The sequence below is a fragment of the Lepisosteus platostomus genome, chromosome 25, assembly GCF_059453375.1.
Source record: "Lepisosteus platostomus isolate fLepPlt1 chromosome 25, fLepPlt1.hap1, whole genome shotgun sequence".
NCBI classification, from domain to species: domain Eukaryota; kingdom Metazoa; phylum Chordata; class Actinopteri; order Semionotiformes; family Lepisosteidae; genus Lepisosteus; species Lepisosteus platostomus.
In genome coordinates this window covers 15,175,727-15,196,525 of record NC_142635.1, presented here as the reverse complement: position 1 = coordinate 15,196,525, position 20,799 = coordinate 15,175,727, and the positions used below count along the sequence as shown (strand labels likewise).

Genomic DNA, 20,799 nt, shown 5'->3' with positions numbered 1-20,799 from the left:
GATAAAAATGAATGATTCTCAATGTATATATAATTATGTAATGTATATACTGATGGCAGTTTCTGTTTGTTTTTGTTGATTAATATCACACAGGCCTGTTTACTTGAACAGTCCTGCATTATTGCAGAAGAATAAAGAGATAAGAGAGACGCCTGGGAAGTGAGATAATAATATCATTTTCTTGTTTTTGTATGTTTTTGCAAACTATGCTTGACGTAGGCTTTGTGCTCAAATATATATAAAGATGCTGCCTGTCCTTGGTCAGTAAGATAAGGGGCATGTATTTGGTAAGCTGGCTGTACAGCCAGAATATGAAAAGAACTAACTATTGTCTAGTCTGCAACTTAGATATAATTAATTGGCAGGTGTTGCTGTTTTATCATTTGTTTAGAATATGTCAAAGTAACTCTTTTTGTTTTAAAGTATAAAGGACCATCTTCAGCTACTTATTTTTTAAGTCTGGTGGTTGCAAGCCGGACTTCCATATGCATACGAATAAAGAGACTTCTGCTTCACAGACACCTGAAGTTTGTCCCCCGCTGGGGAGGGACCATATCAAGTGCAACTGACTACCGACTCTGCCATCTGAGTGACAGGATGAGATCGCTGGATCAACGCGTCGCACTGCCACCGAGCCACTGCACCAGGGACTGAGTGAACATTGATTATTATGTTGTTACTGTTTCTGTGTCTGTTGAGCTTCCTGAGGGAGGCCGACAGTGTGCCTGTTAAGTGTAAGGAGTTTTACTTTGATAAATGGGGATATGGAATCAATACTTTATCAATCAGCCACAAATAATAATCAGAGCTCATGTTGGGTTTGTATTGCTATAAAAGACGCTCATGGGAGTAATCCTCTTTAATAGAGGTGATTATTTAGGTTTATTGGCATGGGTAAATAGTTCTGCTTGTAGTCTGAGTGTAACTCAAATGTATGAGAATGGAACGAACCGTATGCTCCCTGCTATAAACACAGTTCTAGGCCATCCTCTACTAGGGTGATAGACAGCTATTTAGGTGAGTGAAGACTACGCAGTACTTGTATTCCAGACAATTCTGAGCACATTAATGACTTAGCACAGCACATTTATGATGAAAAACAATAAAAAAATATAATAATTATCATCTAGATGATTGGGGCATTGGTGTGTGGCCACAGTCTGTGCTGGGAACATGGGGAGGGTCTCTGGTTCAATACATATTTGTGGGTCTGGTATTAATCATAATGATCATATTGTTAATATCCTGCTTGAACAACATGTGGACTAAAGCTGCTGCTTCTGTGCTAATTGTACGCCCTGAAGGGAACACCGGGGTCAAGAATGATTTCCTGGGAAAGATTTCTACATCTCTTATCTAGAAGTAGAACATAATTGGTAGAACAATAATGTTCTAAGGGGGGAATGAAGAATGAAGAGATAAGAGAGACGCCCAGGAAGTGAGATAATAATATCTTTATCTTGTTTTTGTATGTTTTTGCAAACTATGCAGTCTAGTGGCTTGACGTAGGCTTTGTGCTCAAATGTATATAAAGATGCTGCCTGTCCTTGGTCAGCAAGATTAAGGGCATGTATTTGGTAAGCTGGCTGTACACCCAGAATATGAAAAGAACTAACTGTTGTCTAGTCTGCAACTTAGATATAATTAATTGGCAGGTGTTGCTGTTTTATCATTTGTTAAGAATATGTCAAAGTTTTAAGTTTTAAGGTATAAAGGACCATCTTCAGCTACTTATTTTTTATGTCTGGTGGTTGCAAGCCGGACTTCCATATGCATATGAATAAAGAGACTTCCGCTTCACAGACACCTGAAGTTTGTCATTTGTATGACACTACATTGCAGAAGCAGAAAGGGACATGTACAGCACTTTGACTAGTTCCCACAGATGCAGCGGCAGGCTGTGAGCTGCAAGGGATCGATCTACAACTTTCTGCTGCATGTTGGCCGACACGACCATTGACAATACAGGTTTACAATGTCCATTTTTTTAAAAAGCACTTAAGATGTGTTGCAATCGTTTCCTACATTTTAGTGCTCTTTTGCTGGTACCAGCAGATGCAAGACAATATGGGGTTGTAGCTCGACGAGAGAGCACTGAAGCACCAAGCCCATTACTGTGAGAAGGAGCTCTGAGCCCAGCTCAGGCGCATTCAGAGCTGCTCCAGCAATCGAATTTGGGGAAAAAAACCCACAATGAGCAGGGAAGCCCTTCAGATCCTATAGAAGGTACTTGAAGCATGAAGAGAGTAAAGGAGGGAGGGAGAGGAACAAAGCTGCCTCCTTAAAAACAACCCCCCTACCCCCCTCCTCCCCTCTTGGTCCAAAACAGGCTGCTGCCGAAGTGAGTTGTTACTCTGCTCACAGCGCTCTTCGCTCCAGAGCCAGGCTGTGCAGGGACACAGGGGGATGTGGGCAAGAAGAAAAGGGGATTGAAAAGGACTGGGGATAGTGGGGGAGGCAGACGGGGTGAGGGGGGCTACACAAGAAGTGCTTGAAGAGAGGGCATAAAAAAGAAAGATGGGAACTGTTACCGAGAAAATCTTTGCTCTCTCGGACAAAAGCAAGACGTTTAATTACGGGGCTGACATTTGGACTTTGAATTGAAGGCTGGAGCTGCAGCCCCGCTGGGGGGTGTCGCCTGTGACCTGTAAACTGGGGCTGTTGTCAATGGGACGTTTCCCCTTTCCAGTTTGGAAAGACACATCGGCCGAGCAAAGCTGCTATTTACCCCGCTGTCCGGCTCTGCTGTTCCCTCTCTGCTTTGTGGGCGTGGTGGGGGGGTGCAGTGTTCAGTCATTTTCCCCTTGTTGTCTCTCCCAGACCCGGCCTGGGCCCCCACACCTGCCTGCCTCACTCCTGCTGAGCCCTTGACTTCACTGAGCCTGGAACAGAACTAACAAGCCACTGGACTGGAGCTTTTGCAAGTGGTTGCCTGTGCTCAAGAGCCAGAAATCGGAAGTTACTTACGAAACACAGCACTGTAGTTCAAAGGCACCTGCAGCATGTTTAGGAACTGAACAAAAGTAGTTTTTAAATCTGATTTTTAAGTCCTTGATGTAACTGAGAGCTCAGATGGAAGTCCATCTGACCCAGCTGGTCCATGTGTCAGCGGATCTCAGCGTCCACTTTAAATCCCAGGACTTTGGTACCTGGAATATTCTTCCTGAACCAATAACCCATTCCCAGCAGTCCTCTATAGATAGCAGGGATGCCAATGAGGGGCCCATTGCATAGGATCTATTCCAGATTTTATAATTGAGCTTCTGCTATGTGCCTTCATATATGGGGGCAATAATAATAATAATAATAATAATAATAATAATAATAATAATAATAATAATAATAATAATCGATTTATATTTCTCCACCACCAATGTGTAGCCTCCACCTGGATGACGAGACAGCTGGTTTGCAGTTTTAATCTGCCTGGATCTGATCTGAGAGCCCAACCAGGAGCAAATCCAGCCCACAAAAAGCCGAAATTGAAGTTTTAGCCACTTTGTCAGCAGAACACAGAAACAGCTAGCTAGATGAAAAGGGCTTCAGCTGAGCCCCGTTCCTAACCTGCCCATGTTCTTGAGCTGAAGGGTGGAGCGTGCGTGAGAGATTTGGAGAAGGGGAAACTCGGCTCGCTTTAAAACAAGACAACCTGTTCCTCAAGATCGAACAGTGAACTGGGCACAGAGCTACAACCCGTCCTTTTGCACTAATCCATTCCACTGTGGGCTACCAGTATTCAGATCCTTTAATCCCCTCGGCGCGGTAATGACAAAAAACTTCTCATAAATAAAGGAGAATAAAAGATTTAATTTGTCTGTTGAAGGAGGGCCTCAAATCCAATAAATCCCCAGTCCAGAACCCCCCTCAACAGCCAGTCTGTCCAGCCAAGAGTCAGTCCTCCGAGTACGACTGACTTTGCTCTGTCTCTTCGGAGCCACTGACAGCAAACCTGAGAATAACTGGCTCTGGTTAAACTGAGCCTCCCGTCCCCAAGCCTCCAGGCGCTATATAAAAAGAGTTTTCCTCTCTGAGACCTATGTCATTTTTTTGTATTTCAATATGATATATTGTAAATAATAATACTAACTTATAAATGATAAATACAATAAAATATTATTATTATTATCAGAGGAGACAGCTGTTGAAATAATTTTCCAGACACTAACTAGGAGAGCCGCAGTTAGTTAATTCTGAAGCAGAAAAATAAATAAATAATCCTCACACTTACATAGTGCTTTTCTGGACACTCCACTCAGAGCGCTTTACAGGTAATGGGGACTCCACCACCACCAGTGTGCAGCCCCATCTGGATGATGTACCAGTATGCTCACCACACATCAACTCATTTGTTGTTTTGGTGAATTTGACTTTTAAATTCTGCTGAAATGAGAAACCTGACATTGTTTCTAAATGAGGTACAGGAGAATGAAGGATTTTAGAACAAGGTCAGCAAAGCTGAGCAGTCTTAACCTCCCAGTCTCCAATACAGCCTGAACAGTGATTTAGCTGGTGCAACAGTAGTGCCATCTAGTGCTTTTTTTAGATTTAGTAGACAGAAGAGAACCCTGAGCTCACCTGTCAGCATAAAACACCCACATGGTTATAACAATCAATCTTATTTTCTGGTTCATAATTATTTCATCTCACCCAGTCATTTCTGGATGGAGCCCACTGAACCAGCTTCTAAAACATGACTGTCTTCTACGTTCCTGAACTGCACAGCCCTTTGAGTGAGGAAGCACTTTTGTCTTTAGTTCTTAATAGACCTTTTATCAGCTTCCAGCTGCATACAGGTTTCCCTGCTTCACTGCTGATCCTGAAGATGACTTCTTGCTTAACTTTGTCAATATCTTTCTACTTCATCCACGACTAAAGAGATTTAGTTACTTTATCCTGTCTGCGTAGGCCAGGAATGTGATTTTCCTTATTTGCAAGATCATTTATTGCAAATATTGTGTAAACCCATCTGAAAACAACTTATAGGATTCTATAGAATCCCCCTGCCCAAATCTATCATTCACACTCCTTCAGCTCACAAGCTCACCAGCATTCTACAGAGATTCTTGTCTCTAGAACCCATTTTAATAAGGCAATAGACTGTCCAGTCCCTATAAAGATCTTTTACAACTTGAAAAATAAAAAATAAACACTGAGAATGAGCCTTAACAAGCCTGTTTTTTGAGGGTGTGCAAAAATAAACCCTAATCGTTAATAGATGCAGGCAATGCTTTCTTCACTGTGCTACACCATTATCTTTAATCTGTCTAGGGAGTCTTCCCATGTAGAGTCTGCAATTTGAACAAACGTGCCACGCCCTGTGATGGTGAAAGACAAATGCCAGAGCAAAGGAAGAATTAGCAACTTTCCACTGCAATGTCAACAGGCAGCGTATGGTACACTGCAAGAGTTTTTCTTTGCAGTTCAGCTCCATCCAGCCTTGCAGTGCTGTTTGTATTGTGCCGGGGCTCCAGGGAATGGATTTGCTTGAAATGCCTGCTGTGTTCTCAGCCAGATCAGGCTTCCAGCTTCAGTGCAAGGCTGCATGCAAAATGACAGTCGCGCCAAGTTCCCCGAACCTCTCCATCTCAAGCAGACCTGACTTGTGTCATAAGAAAGGACACCCCCCCCCCAAACCAAGACAGTCCTGTCCACCAGGAAGTGTACAGAAGTCCCCAAGCGCCGGGTTGCATGAAATACATTACTCCCCGAAGTGACTGCTGGGTTTGGAGTTTATAGTCAGTGATCGGCCAAAGTCTTGCCTCAAGACAGGCCTTTGTCACGTGAGAGATGATTATTGACCTCAGTTTCGTATCTGGCCAGCTGAAGACTCTTTTAATTGTGTGGACTTGCACCCTTTCTGCCGCCACAGAAACTACAAACTGTTGACTACAAACTCTCTTTCTTGTTTCAATCATTTGTTTAAATGAAAACCGTGTTTTCACAGACATGTAAATTCGTACTTTAGACTGACAAAACTAATGAATGCTGAATTAAAAAAAAACTCTTATTCCGCAATGGGAGGTCTTGGTCAGGGAAATAAGCACCAATCAATAGCTTTGCCATGGTTCCAAAACCGATATTGCTCTAGAAAACTGACAGACTCTCTTCTTGATTGCTACAGAAAGCAGATCCTTCCTTTCTGAAGCAGATCCTTTCCTGCCTGGGGCATCTCTTCACCACAGCAAGGATGACAGTGGTATGTACAAAGAGGAACCTTGTCAGCTTTTAACATTGTTACTTTAAACCATAATCTAATAAATATTTGTTTAAACATCAAAAACACTTTGTTTCCATGTCACTACTTATATTTGGAAACCACATAATATTATAACTGATAGGTGGTAAATGACACATTTTACTCCGTTGTTTTCAATATGCTGAGATAACAGAGTGATTTTTGAAAAGACCCATTCAAACATTAACTTTCCGTTTAGCATTAAAAAAAATTAAAACAATCCTCTACAAAAACAAATGGCTCATAAAATGCCGACAATTTTTTCGAAAGCTTCAGCTTTTGATGTTTACGGGACCTGTCAAGATTTGTACTGACAGGTGTAAAATCTCTGGCAGAGCAGACAGCTCTGAGGCTGCGTGTCTGCGGGCGACTCTGTGGCGTAGTAGAAAGGAAGGAGGAACAGAGAAGGAGCTCAGATGAGAGAAAAAGAAAGGTAGTGGGAAACAGGAAAAACACACTGTGAGGCAGAAGAAGGACAACTTAACCCTCATCCGTGTGGGTATAAGGTGCAAGTGGACCAGCCATGCTGTTGTAGGCAATACCCAGCTTTTTTCTGTGAGATCCTGGGATAAAAGGATTACTGCAGTCCCAATATCTCAGGCCGGTAATTAAATCTTGGTACCAAAATAAATGAATTGATGTGAAAAAAAATTCTGAATTAAGCACAAAATCATGACTTTGTGAAAGTAAAGTAAGTCGCCATGTTGTGACAAACCCGTGGTCTCACCACGGGCGAGAGTGAGAGCTCACGAGAATGGCCATGTGAAGTGACCCTTCCTGCTCACTAGTCACTGTAGTGACTAATGTAATGTGATGTACGAGGAAATAAGTCCAGGTTGTACAGCAGACATTTCAACGCAGAAATCTTCCAACGTGATCGGCATGCAGAGTTAACAAGAAGTAGCATTTGTCGCAAAACTGTTGCAAAGTTGAGAGCAATATTTCAGTATTCACAAGCCTGCTTGTTTACAATGTAATATGGCTGCGTCACGTCACAGGAAGTTTTGTTGCCTCATTCTGAATCGCAGAATATGGCGCTGTGCATAACTGGATATTTGGTCAATTATGTGATGTGGTTTTACATGTTTTACTTTCATTGTGGCTTGAAATGCACTGAACTATAAATATTTCATATTTTTTTCATTCTAAAATATAAAAATGACGTTGCTGCTTCCCTTAAACTACTAACTACCAAACAGAGAAGATGGGCAGAATGGCCAGTTCTATTTAGTGACTGTTGTTGTGCTCCTCGTAAGGTGTGGGGCAGAGTGGGGCTCTTACTAAAAGATACTTGTCATTCGTCGTTGGCAGTCTGGGAGTCTCGCAGCCAGCGAGGAGACCTCAGAGGTACAACTGGGGGGAAAGGCTAAGCTGCAGGGCTGGTGGGATACCTCGAGGGTACAAGGGCATTCAGGCCCACAGGCTGGGGGCAAGGGAAGGCCAGGGTGTTAGTACACGAAGCCGAATGGCGCCGGCGTAAAGGAAGAGACCTGAAGAATCAGAAAATCGTGGCAGAAAATCTGTTTGTGCTCCAAGTCACCCTGCTCTGTCTCTGCCTTGCTGCTAACTGGCACCAACACATCTCTCTCAGATCACCCGGCTCCAGAGGAACCTGCTTGTCCTTGGGACATTTTCTGGTAAGGATTTATTTTCTTCATCCAAGACTGAGCATCAGCAACAAGCCAGCAGACAGCTAAGTTGTATAAGAAAGAATACAAGTGGAACATCTGTTAAACTATGGCTCATGTATTAATATTTATAAGCATTTAATTGATTCATAAATAAGTTATAAAGCATCAGTTAATAAAGCACTACAGATAATACTGGTTATTAAATTAGGCAATAATTCTATGTAACATCTTCTGAATACTGCAATACAATAAATAAGAAAATGTTTCTTCTGCTATTATATTTTAACGATCTAGCTGCAGGGCTAAGGTTTGCACCTGATACATTCTTTATTAACTACTGTATGTATAAAATATTAATAAAACATTTACAAGTGGCACTTGAATCTGAAATCCTACCCAGAAAACAAATTATTATATAATTTCCCTGGTGAAACAGACCCAGAGGTTCCTTTCATGTTGGTGTAAAACCCAACAGAAGACAATCGCTCACAGGTAGCCCCTGTTGCAGCCTTGCAGATCCGGAGGCGGTGTGTCTCTAAGCTAAAGCTGCCTGCCTTTGTGACGGCTCGTGTCTCTCTCTGCAGGGCTTCTGCAGCTGTGCTTGGCACAAACAAGGGACACCGAGCCCACGGACCCAACAGGAGGTAACGAACATATTAGCTTACCAACAGCCATATCACCCTGCAACTCACAACAGGTAACCCACTGAAGCTCAGCAGGTGTGAGCCTGGTCAGTACCTGGACGGGAGACCTCCTGGGAAACACTAAGGTTGGTGCTGGAAGAGGTGTTAGTGGGGCCAGCAGGGGGCGCTCACCCTGCGGTCCATGTGGGTCCTAATGCCCCAGTATAGTGACGGGGACACTATACTGTAAACAGGCGCCGTCCTTCGGGTGAGATGTTAAACCGAGGTCCTGACTCTCTGTGGTCATTAAAAATGCCAGGGCGTTTCTCGAAAAGAGTAGGGGTGTCCTGGCCAAATTTCCCATTGACCCTTACCAATCATGGCCTCCTAATAATCCCCATCTATGAACTGGCTTCATCACTCTGCTCTCCTCCCCACTGAGAGCTGGTGTGTGGTGAGCGTTCTGGCGCACTATGGCTGCCGTCGCATCATCCAGGTGGGGCTGCACACTGGTGGTGGTGGAGAGGAGTCCCCATTACCTGTAAAGCGCTTTGAGTGGAGTGTCCAGAAAAGCGCTATATAAGTGTAAGCAATTGTTATTATTATTATTATTATTATTATTATTATTATTATTATTAACTAGAGAGGTACTACCAGAGCTACACTGCAGGGGTGGAACTGGAGAGGTTTGCATGTAAAGCGCCTTTGCAATGAAAAGAGCTACTGTACAGCATATAAAGACAAGGAATGTATTTTCACTACAAGGCGTAAGCACCAGTGGTAGCAGCAGTAATAATAATACATGAAGGCATGATAATACCAAAAGGCATTCAACTACAGAAATAAAGCTTATTCTGAAGAGTATTTGTTGAACGACTACACCAAAGGCCAGAAAGTTTACAAGCGAGAGGGACCCCTTGCCCTCATGATCCTAATAGCTATAATATATGCACTTTCCAGAGCTTTGAGGAGCTGATTGTGAAATATAAGCAATATTTAGAACTCCACCAAGCAACACTGAGACAAGAGGAACATGACACTGGAACTGTCCATGTCAACTCTTCTAGCAAGGCAGTGATCCTCCCAGGCTGGACACCTGTCATGATGTGTAATGCAGTGGAAGAGAGAGGCCAAGGCTTTTGCCTGAGGCTGGAGTCTTTGTCAGTTCTGTGCTTTGCCCCTGCTTGAGTGAGCATCGATTACATCTGTCTGTGTTTTACGTGTCGTGGAGTTAACTCACCAGCATTGATTACATCGGTCTGGCTACTTTCCCTGTTTCTTTCTATAGCTTGCTTGAAGGGCGTGAGGCAATATCTTAATCACAGAAAATAAATGGAAAGACATCATTATTAGTCTCACTGTTGCCATGACTGCGATTGCTACAGATACTAGGCTACAGAGTTAAAGGGATTAGGAGGACACGTTCCTAGCAATGTCAGTGAAGACACTGAGGAGTGGAAAATCTTGCAGGGAAGTTTCACATCCTGTACACAGAAAAAAAAAGTCAGCTCAGCAACAAGACACAACAAACTAAATGAAAAAAAAGCTCAAGCCAGCTAGCAAACAAATGAAGTCAAATCTCTATGCAAGATTTTCTGCTCTACAGCATGCTGTTGTTTTTGACAAGCAGGAAATAGGAAAAGAAGTGAGAACTGTCAGCAGCTGAAAACAAATAAAAAATAACTTTCACAAATGCAGGATCAAGATCCAGAGAGGGAAGGAGCTGACAAAAGCAGCCAGCTCCATTATCAGCTCTGATTTCCATGCCACAGTGTTCAGGAAAATACAGTCAAAAATGAGCCTTTGAAATGAGGGGGGACCAGGGTAATGACTCTTAAACAGGTAGTTAACCAGGAATTAAATCAATTAAACACAGCACTTTCCAACACAAGGCATGGCTCTTAATTGCTACAGCCTACAATCTGACTCTTAATCAGATAATGCGGTTCTATATACAGCGACCTACACATGCTCTTACAGGATGATTGATTCGTAAATTTCTGTATCTACAGAAAGACAAACAAAACGCAAAGGCACTGGAACTATAGATACAGGAAACAGCAACGGCACCGAGATCAATAACACCAAGTCAGGTAAGCAGGAAGGCCAACTCGTGTCTTTCAGAGGATGCCATCAGATTTGTTTCCCCTGGCTAAACGTGGCTTTTTAGAAATGAATTATTGTATTACAAGTGGGCGACAACTACAAGAGAAAACTACTCTAGAGGACACACTTCTTTACACAAAGAATTGTGGGAGAATGGAACAAGAAGCCATTTGGAAGACCTCCTCGCGTTTGTAACCTCTCATGTTCTTGTTTTACAGACGGAAACAACACCGTGATGGGTGATGAGGGAGACTTGAACGATGGTGCTGCTCCCACCACAATTTCCAACCTCCCGACTTCTGGAGGAACCGAAGGCAGGGCAAGACTTTCCCTTCTTCAAAGCAGCTGAGCCGCTCTGTATCCAGACCAGTGTGTACCAGGGTTGGCAGGGTCCTTTTCCCACTTCACTTGTGTTCACCCAAGGCTGGCTGCCACCACACCTGGAGTCCCTGTCTATGAACTGTCCTGTGATCAGCACTGTCTCTCCTCTGATTTTTCCCAGAAAAATCCTGTTCCCTCTGAATGGCTTGCTTAGTGTCCTGCTGAATTGCCCACCACTAACCTCAGACAAGGGCAACTTTAGCGGGCCCTAGCAGGATTTACAGGCTGAATTAACTTGTGTCACTTCAAACTGAACCAGCTGTGCTGCTCAGGTTCATCACACTTAGGAAACCTCAGGAAAGCTATTGAGGTTTGAAATCTGAGTTTGTAATTCCACTGGTGGATGGGGGTTTGAAAAGCCCTGCACAAAAGCGGGGCTTGGTTAATGCTGTGAAGGTGAAAGCTTTGAAAACTACATGGGTATCACACCATCCATTCCTCAGAGATGCAGCAGGGAAGACAGCTCTAGCACTGTAGGAAGGGCCCATGCATCACGAGCTATAACAATTTCTGCCCAGTAAACGTGAGCAGATTCTGTGGTTCAAAAAGCCAGCTGCACTTATCTCCTTAATTCTGTTTGCAGAGGATAACCCGATTTCGTCAGGATGTGAGCACACTGCAGGGATCGCCCACCTCGGTGAGTAACCACTGCAGCCTTCAACTACAAAAAGAGAATCTTACCAAAACAGCCAAGCCTCATGTGAACAGGAATATCCATACAGTATGTTCATGCCTATGAGTATGGATAAGCTGTGAATTCTTGAACTATGCTTCATTTGCTATTCTCCACACAGATAGGAGCCCAGGAAATGAACCCAGGGCCATAGTGCTGCAAGGCAGCAATGCTAACCAATGTACTACCATGTATCTCATTATGGGAAACTATAACACTAGGTCTTAACAGACAACCCCTGTATGCAGGCTGGCTTAGCACTTATTAACTTCTGTCAGCAATATGTCACAAAGCAATACCACTCGTGTATCACCAGTAAGGCATGTATTCGGCACTCGGGAATAAATACAGTACTTGGCAAGCTACATTCCAGTCACAAAGTAGAAACAGATGCCTTACAGCTGGGCTCTCCAACCTGCCCTGGAGTGGTGAGCCCCAATCCTGACCTTACCAGTGACCTTACACCGCCTGCTCTTTTAGATTTGCAGCGGTTGGAGGTGACTTGTCGATTAAGCAAAAAAGTTACTCAGTTAAGTAAACTCTGTCCCATTAGTGGCTGAAGGACATTCTATTTTTTATAAATAAGCTCTAAATTTCTATTGTAGTTCAGGTGGGTAGCTGCAAAGGAACAAGTAATAGGTTTATTCCATGCTGAAAAAAAGAAGAAAGAAAACACAACGTTTCGGCCGTGGAGCCTTCTTCAGGTGTCCACTTCAGGTGTACTTGTCCCTCTAAATTTCTATAGTTTAGCTACATTTCTGTTTATAATCGAACCCCATTGTTCCAGGTCTTTAGAAATGGATGATGTAATGGCTTCCTGTAAAACCATGAAATGGGCCTGTTCAGGACCAAGGTTAGAGATCACAGACTATTCCGTAGCATTGTCCTTAATTCAGTGGGTTATGTCAGACTATCTCCACCATTATTAGGCTACTCTTCTTATTGCACGGCTCAGTACTTTTACAGTTACTTTGTTAAGCTACCTTTAAATCCGTGGCACTCCACTGTACAAACTCCTTATTCTGTCAGCTACATGATTACAATGCACTTTCTGAACACATTTCTCCACCCACAGAGGGATTCTGGGCTCTGCTCTGGAAAATCGTTTCCCTGTGTGCTCTCACTGCGGCTGTGTAAGAACAGGTAAACTGTAGGCTGGATTGAAGTTTCATCGGTTAATAAGTACCACGTTTCATAATCGTTGTGTAAGAACTATAGCAGTGTTCAATGGTAACTTTTACCCAGTCTACTACGAGCGCTTAATAGAGAATTGATTCAAAGAATATTAAATCTTAATACACTACAAATAAACAACAAAACATAGCCTGTGAAATATTCTTTCTGCACTTCGATCAAAGATTTGACCATCTGACAGATCGGAGCTGGGAGTCACACCCTCCTCAGAGCACGTTTAACAGTGTTGATGTACAGTATACTGTATGACGCTGGAGATGTGGTCCAAAAGAGGCATGAGCAGATAAAACTTAGCCAGTCTAAGAACAGTTACTGCAGTATGTATCATCATCAGTGAGGAGCAGCCCTGGCAGCCGGCTGGGAAGGCTAGCTGGCGTCGCTCCTCTCAGTAGATGTGCTGCCTCCCTCCCACTCTTTCCCTCGTCAAGAGGACGAATCCAGAGACAGCAGAGCTCAGAGCTCCTCTCCCCTGCCTGCGCGTTGCCGTGGAAACCACCGGCAGCGATCCTGGGGCCCGTGTTCTCCCCGGCGAGGAGGGCAGGGCGCCCGGCCACCGCCGCCCAGGCACCGCGGCGCGCGGAACGCGTGTGTGTGATGGCGTGTGGGCGGCGTGTGGGCTGGAATGCTGCGTGTCCTTTTAAATTCACCCGGGTGTTTCCTTACGAACTGGAACACATGGAGTACCACATGCTGGGGGGTGGGATGGGTGGTGTGATCTCAAGTCAGCGGCCTCTCAAACGTTGACTGTGGCAGCTTGGCGAGGTTTTATAACACCTCCCTTGGCACCATGGTTTCATTGGCATGACTCCTGTACTGAGGGTGATCAGTCTCCACACCTTACCATGGCTTTACCACTCAGCCTTCCTGGAAGAGTTGGAAGAACAAGAACTTCATTGCTAAGGGATCTTAGCTGACTTTGCTGAACAGACTCATCAGCTTCACAGGTGTTGTCACTCTTTAGAATAGGGTGACCTATAGATTACCTGAATTTGGGGCTCTCCAGGACTAGGACCAGGGCTGGGGACCCCTGTACTAACTGGACTGGGGCTCTCCAGGGCCAGGACTGTACTAACTGGACAGGGGACCAGGGTTGGAGACTTCTGTTTTAATGTGTTGCCCAGAGATAAAGCTATAGAAGAATATTTCTTGTTGGACACATTTTTCTGAACAGAAATTTCTGAACAGAGTGGAAAACAAGTCTTTCCAGTATGATTGCAAAAAATAAAATGTGACAGGAAATAATGCAGAAACAATTCTTTTCAAAAAATGGCTCATTTGGAGACAGAAAAATGAAATACCAGAATGAGATATCAATCTGACAATCGCTTTAAGATTATACTTAAAAATAATCATAGTTTAAAAAGTTTTAGAATGCAATCCTAATAAATGATGCAAAACAAAAGAACAATATCCTAATCATAACACTATATTCAATACACATCAACAGAACTATGATTATTTCCATTTTTTATCACTTAATCAATTTTATTCTCTATGGTTTTTAGGTGTGGGACTCTGATAGAGGAACATGATTAAAATGCATCTGCATTCGGAGCAACATAAAGTAAAAATGTGGAAGAAACATAAATATCACGAATGAGATCATACACAATTTTGTTTCTCTGCCTTTTAAAATAAACACTTTAAACAACTACAAAAGGAAACTTCCAGCTACTGTGGTTGAGCTTATTGGTTGTGTGCTTTTCTTTCCTCAATGCTCATCTATGAGGCACTTTTGCTGAAGAAAACCATTTAATGACTTCATTCATTTTCATGCAAGATCGGCATTTTAAGAAAGCTGTCTCAGAAAGAAGTTCTTTAACCATTAAGCCCTGATGCTACAGTACATTAAATCTCCGGGATGTACAAATAGCCACATTTGTACCATGAAATTAACTAGAGGCAATCATGTTCACAGCAGACTGGTAGGCTGAAACGGCTCTCCTGAACCAACAGTTTATTAGAATCATGGTCATTTAGTGTCAAGCGTAGGCATCAGAATTCACAGTTACGACTTTTGCTTTTCTGTTTTAGTGTCCATTTGTAAAGGGTTTGTGAGCGCCCAACAGGCATTTATTTTACAGCTTGATCGAAAGCCACAGGTGTGCCATCCTTTGCAGCTAATTGCTCCCTGGGCCAACTGGGGCCATCAAGTCCAGCTGTGGCCCTCGTGGCCAGCTTTCAGCGCCTGGGGCCCTCAATTCCAGCTGTGGCCCTCAAGGCCAGCTGTCAGTGGCTGTGGCCCTCAAGTGTAGCTGTGGCCTTCAAGTCTAGCTGTCAACGGCTCTGGCCCTCAATTCCAGCTGTGGCCCTCAAGGCCAGCTGTCAGTGGCTGTGGCCCTCAAGTGTAGCTGTGGCCCTCAATTCCGGCTGTGGCCCTCAAGGCTATGGCCCTGAAGGTCTGGGCTGTCCAGCAGGCTCCGTGGAGCTGTGCGTGTAGGAGAAAGCTGCTTTGTGGAATCTGACCATCACCCCAGACCCTCACTCTGCTCTAAACTTGGAAGCCACTGTTCCCTGCAGACATGATTGATTTCAGGAGCTGCTTAGGAGCACAAGGCGCTGGCCCACACACTTCACCATGTGAGAACTTCACGTGAGGACGTTTGCCCTTTCCATCAATGCCCATCATCCCAATGGAAAACAAACACTTCTTTGCTACTTAGGAATCACTTAACATTTTCATTCACTTGGCCTGCCTGGCATGTCCTAACAGGGGAAATAAAATGAACAATTTAGACCACCTTTTAAAAAGGGGATTGAGCAAAACCAGTGCTGCCTGTTGATGGAGTTGTTGGGAATAAGGTGGTGGAAAACTCAGACACCAGAGAGAGAATCTAATGTCAGCCAATGCGTTAGAAAAGGTGGTCTGCATTGCAACAAGATAAAACTAGCTTGATCTTCAGACAACTGTAGTAGTAAAATGCTTTTACCAGCTAAGCTTTTATCAACGCATGAAAATCATCGATTGAGCGCGTGAAATTTAATATGCCTCATTATTAGCTCACAGGGGGTAAAACACAGCATATTCTAATATTACCAGTCCATTCAGCTAAAAACACCCACATGAGTCACGGGGTCTGTTTTCTCATTAACACTTTAAATTCTATATTTAATCTTTATAGTTTAAACTAAGACTATAATTTAAGATTAAAATATTGCATTCTTTTTCAGGAGTGTGGTAAAACCTTTCTAGAAAGTCCTTATCAATAACAATGATTAAAATAATAATAGTATTTTTGTTTTTGTTGATGTTTATATATATAATATATAATGTTATTAGAGTGCAGTCACTGTATGAAAGTGCGAAAATGCTGTGAATGCAATGTTAAACTTTGTTTATTGTATATAGTATATAGATACAGGTATGTAGCTATATATGAATGCATGGTATGGTATTGGTATAAATTACAAATATAATTAGATTTCTCCATCAAAGTAGAAGTTTGTTGAGATGTATTTATAGTCATTCAGGGTTTTATCTTGCATTATTATGCTTCCAGATACAAAGGATAGAATGCCTCGGTTGCTTTGTACTTTAATGTCATATCAGTAGCAACAAAAACCTTCTTCCAGTTCTCAGCAAGACTGAAGGGGCGGATTAAAAAAAAAAATGTAATGTCTGAAGGATATTCTCACAAGAGCTAGGAAGATATGATGGCACATGAAGAAAACATCCTTACCTTATCCAAGGCATCAGAACGGTGCTTCAGTGGGAAGAGAGTGTGGATGCACATCGCAAAGGGCCATACACAGGTGGGCACAGAGCAAGGCCACCTCCCCAGTAGCCTATCTAGAGCCCCAATGAACCTATACCATTGCCAGCTGTTAGAACGCTGCTGTGGCCTGAGCATTCATTTCGACACCCTCCCTGACGTGCACTAGCGATCAGGCTCCAGTCTCCCTCTGCTGACCGCGAGGAAGACTGCTGCAGAAACGAGAGCAGAGCCGTCCGGAGACGAGCGGAGTGAAGACGACTAACCCACATTTTACCATGTGCTCCACTTCCTGCTGCTCCACGCGGACCGCAGCAGTGTAATTAAGGCGGAGGCAGCCGCATGGGGATATCAGACAGTGGCGAGGGAATACAGCTTGTGGGCAGGGATTGATTTTTTTTTTCTTTTTTGAGTGAAATGTGTTTAACGCTTCGATAATAAAGCCTAAAACCGCACTGGAGTTTACAGAGCTTAAGATTAATTGTACCACGCCCTTAGTATGGTAGGATATATTATAGCACCATCCTTATATGCATTAAAGCAGGCAGGCTAAAAATATTTAGAAACTGACATGAATAATTTAGCAGGGGTAGAAGTGTGAGTCAGAGAACTCCAGGCTTTGATTGAATTGCGCTGTAAGCTTAAACTGTGTTCCAACAACTCTATTAGAACATTTGTGACATGATGATAGTCCTATAGATTGCTAATGAATGGCTGTTTTCAAGCCGTCAATTATCACTAGACTAAGCATATGACTCCATATTCACTAGGATATTTAGAGACAAGATAGTAGTTTGAGATGCTCATCTTCTCAAATTTTTCAAAATAACTAGAAATTCCTTGTCACTTTGCGCAATGGAAGAGTCACCTTTTCTGTCAGAAAGTACTCCTTTACACAACGGGACACAAGAAAAATCCTGCTCCTTAAAAAAACAAATAACCTCAACTGGGTACTGCCACAATAAAGCTGTTTTATGTGACCCAGTAGTGCATTCAATTTCTTCAGGTGTCAATGGGACACCATATCTGAGTTCCTCAAGAAACAGGGTGAGCAGAATGAAACGTCTTCCAGAAACCTCTGTCAGCGCCTTCCAACTACAGTGGTGCACTGTCAGACTGTGGCAACCTGTAATCTGATGAACTGAGCTGCACATGACATGGCATCAGGTGTTAACGCAGTGAAAGCTTGTTGGAGCCTTGGACACATTTCCCATGCACTTTCTGCAAGATTAATTAGGTAAGCTCTGTGTCCAGGAAAAATAACAATAACAATCTGACTACACATTCGGTAGAAATAAATTACTCTCCAAACTCTTAACAGGGGAACATATATCTTTCCAATTAAGTGTGCTATTAGAAGATATGCCAGGTGCAGGGCACTAGTGCAACTTTCTCAAAAGTAATCATATGAAGTACGTAACTTCTTCAGATCCTTGTGGAGCTCAGTTAATTAATTAGGTGCTAGCCTCTCTTTTCAGTGAGACATGGAAATAATATAAAAAACGATGTGTTTGGTGATTATTCTATCTCTTGTTGCAACAGAACAGGTGTTGAATACAAATACTATAATTCTGTAGGTGTTTCACTGGAACCCTGACAACACTGGCAGCTTGTGTTACTACCATCTGCAGGGCTCATTAACGTGGAGCCATCCTCTCTTGGTTTCATGCTCTTCTGCAACACTTCACAGAAATGTGCGCTGCTTGATGATGTCTGTTGAAACAATGCAATGTAATGACTGAGGCAGATCTGAGTGTCATTATTAGACAGTGCTTATAAGGTACTGCCACAGACAAGCACTCCAGATATCATTCATGGAACAAAACATGCCTTTCTCTTGCTCATTCAACTGCTTTGCTCTGAAGGGCTGGCTGAGGCACAATAAATACCTAATTAACATGTTTACAACCAAGGTCCGGATTCTTGCTTCAACCCAATGAAAATCTGCCATCAAAAGTAATGGATCAAATTATGATTTAAACACAACTTTCCAGTTACCAAGTCCAGAGCCCTAATCACTGTTCCACAGTGCTGCCTAAGCGATCAAGAAATCGACAAAGTGTTTAAAATGTCAGGTTTAATTAGTACTCGATTCAAGTCTTTACAGATGTAACCTCTTTACAGGGGTTGCGACAGACAACTGTCTGCCTAGGTGGGGATTTTACATGCAGCATGCTAATGCACGCAGTCTATACCACGTAATACACTGGCATTCTCATCCACCTGCTGGAAAAGGAGAAGGAAACCAATTATTTGAACGTTCACATCCAAAGACAAAATCACTTACAAAATCCACTTTCCTGGTTCCCACATGCCTTAGTGAAAAACCTGATACACAACTTTTATTCCCTTGCCTGCGAGCATAAAACAAAACGCCAAAGCAAGTTCGTGCAGATGCAAAATAAAGCGATAATGAGACTCAATCAAAACAAGAACAAACAAACACATTAGAAAGAAGTCATGGGGCACATTCTCTACCGGACGGCATATGCTTATTCTTTACCTAAAACAGTCATTGTCTTTATAATGCCATACACTTTTGCCAGGAATTTAACAATTTCCTGGGGGTGATGTACTTTATGGGATAATTGTGCCAATGCTCCTGAAATATATCAGCTGCAGAGTTGGGATGCAAAAGAATAAAAATAACATATCTAGACCATTACATTTTGTATGCATACATATGTTATGAAACAAGAACAGCAACCACGTACATTCTTCGGGTTAACGGTATGTCCTACACCAACAGGCTAAAAGAACTGAACCTTTCTCGCCTTGAACAGAAAGGACCTGATGGAAAGTCTTCAAGATCCTTAAAGGCACAGACAAAGTCAAAACCAAAACACGAACCAGTGGACACAAGTGCAAACTATGCTGACGCGTCATTCACATATTCAAGACATCGTAGGGCAGGGAGAACAAAGGTGTGTGGAATGTAAAATCAAAGGACGTTATGTTAAAATTGCACAATGAGAAATGTTACAGATGAGAGGAAGCCAATTGGCCCACCTAACTCTTTTGGTTTTTAGTAGCTAATTGGTTTGAGGATCTCAGTTCTGCTTAAGGGGACCCCGGTCAGCTAACGGGGACCCCAGGCTGTACCTGCAGACCAGCTGTCTCTCGAAGGAAACCACAGTATCGGCTCGGAGAGCAGGGCTGGGAGGCTGGGCTGATGGACCTCCTCTCAGCTGCTAGGTCCGCTGTGTGTCCCCTCTGGAATATCCCCCCCGTGCCCCAGGAAGTGCATGTGGGAGGTGAATCGGGTGTGCACTGCACTGCTGGTAAGTGTGACCACTTCCTCTTTTCCTCAGGGTGCTGTCAGAACTGCTCACACTGGAAGGCTCAGTTTGACTGAGACTTGCTAGCTGAAGAGGAAGGGGACGACAGGAGGGAGACACAATAAATCAGGAATAAAAGAGCCGAAAAATGAGTATGATCCATTAAGCTCTATGGTTGCCTAGAGACTGATTGCTTGTCTGTGTTTTGAGGAGTTTAATAAAGGTTAATGCATCTCAAATATTTTATCTTTCCTACAGATGTAAGAAACTTGAATGTGAAAGACCCAGAGTGAACAAAGGATGACAGCCATTTGTGAGATCAAGCAGTAGGGAGAGGAAATGCTTTGGGCAACGAAGCAGGAAGGCAAAGTCTACACTGTTTGTATACAGAAATGCATGCTCATTCCAGACCATGTTAAAGCAAAGCTTTGCAAAGCAAATTAGAGGGTGAATTCCATTTAAGAAGGGAAGTGGAAACAAAGCAAAACCTGAAAGGTTTTTGGAGGAGCGAATGAATAGAGTCTTACAGACAGAGCACCCGGTTCCATCAATATCCACACAGGGTGCTCCACCATGACATCACAACAGGACTGCGCATGACGTGCAATGGAAACGAGAACTGCTGCCTTTTTTTAAGTTACAGACATTTACACTTGTTCAACAGGAAGCAGGAAAGTGGGGGGAGGAAGAGTTCACCCATCGGATAAAATATTTCCAAATCTATGAAGTTCTAGCAGTAATTAAGTGTTGAAAGTTTCTCTCTACGAAAAAAGGAGTCTCGTCAGGGAAGGAGGCCCGCCGCGCTCGTCTCCAGCCGCCTGCTCCTCGGCGGTCCGCCGGCCTCACTGCTCCGGCGCGGAGGCGTCGTCTCCCTCTGCTGCTTCCGACTCCGCGGCACCTGCAGGACAGAGGGAAGAGGCGCCGGGGCTGAGGCGTGTCGAGTCTGCACCGGCACACCAGCAACC

The 20,799-nt window shown here is 43.4% G+C and overlaps 2 protein-coding genes across 7 annotated transcripts in view; one reads left to right on the top strand and one right to left on the bottom strand.

Annotated features, from left to right (window-relative positions):
- The first annotated feature begins 246 nt into the window (after positions 1-246).
- LOC148641205 (uncharacterized) lies at positions 247-14,672 on the top strand. Of its 2 annotated transcripts, XM_088619667.1 has the most exons (7): positions 255-6,196; positions 7,827-7,872; positions 8,451-8,510; positions 10,502-10,582; positions 10,814-11,613; positions 12,725-12,792; positions 14,349-14,672. In XM_088619667.1, exons 1-5 carry the CDS (start codon positions 6,188-6,190, stop codon positions 10,942-10,944), a joined length of 327 nt encoding a protein of 108 aa, XP_088475793.1. In that variant the 5' UTR covers positions 255-6,187; the 3' UTR covers positions 10,945-11,613; positions 12,725-12,792; positions 14,349-14,672. The 2 variants fall into 2 exon arrangements, 1 of the variants encoding a protein (XP_088475793.1); XR_015930260.1 differs by lacking the exon at positions 12,725-12,792 and having other exon boundaries at positions 247-6,196.
- Positions 14,673-18,618: 3,946 nt separating this feature from the next.
- nrgnb (neurogranin (protein kinase C substrate, RC3) b) overlaps positions 18,619-20,799 on the bottom strand; it is a 48,366-nt gene continuing 46,185 nt past the window's right edge. For 4 of the 5 annotated variants that reach the window (XM_088619634.1, XM_088619632.1, XM_088619629.1 and 1 more), the window contains exons 7-8: positions 19,264-20,732; positions 18,619-19,155 (exon numbers count right to left, since the gene is read on the bottom strand). In XM_088619634.1, the coding sequence (XP_088475760.1) occupies positions 20,677-20,732 (56 nt within the window). In that variant the 3' untranslated portion in view covers positions 18,619-19,155; positions 19,264-20,676. Of the gene's footprint in view, positions 20,733-20,799 lie in introns of all 5 variants that reach the window. The other variant, XM_088619630.1, reaches the window with a different exon arrangement.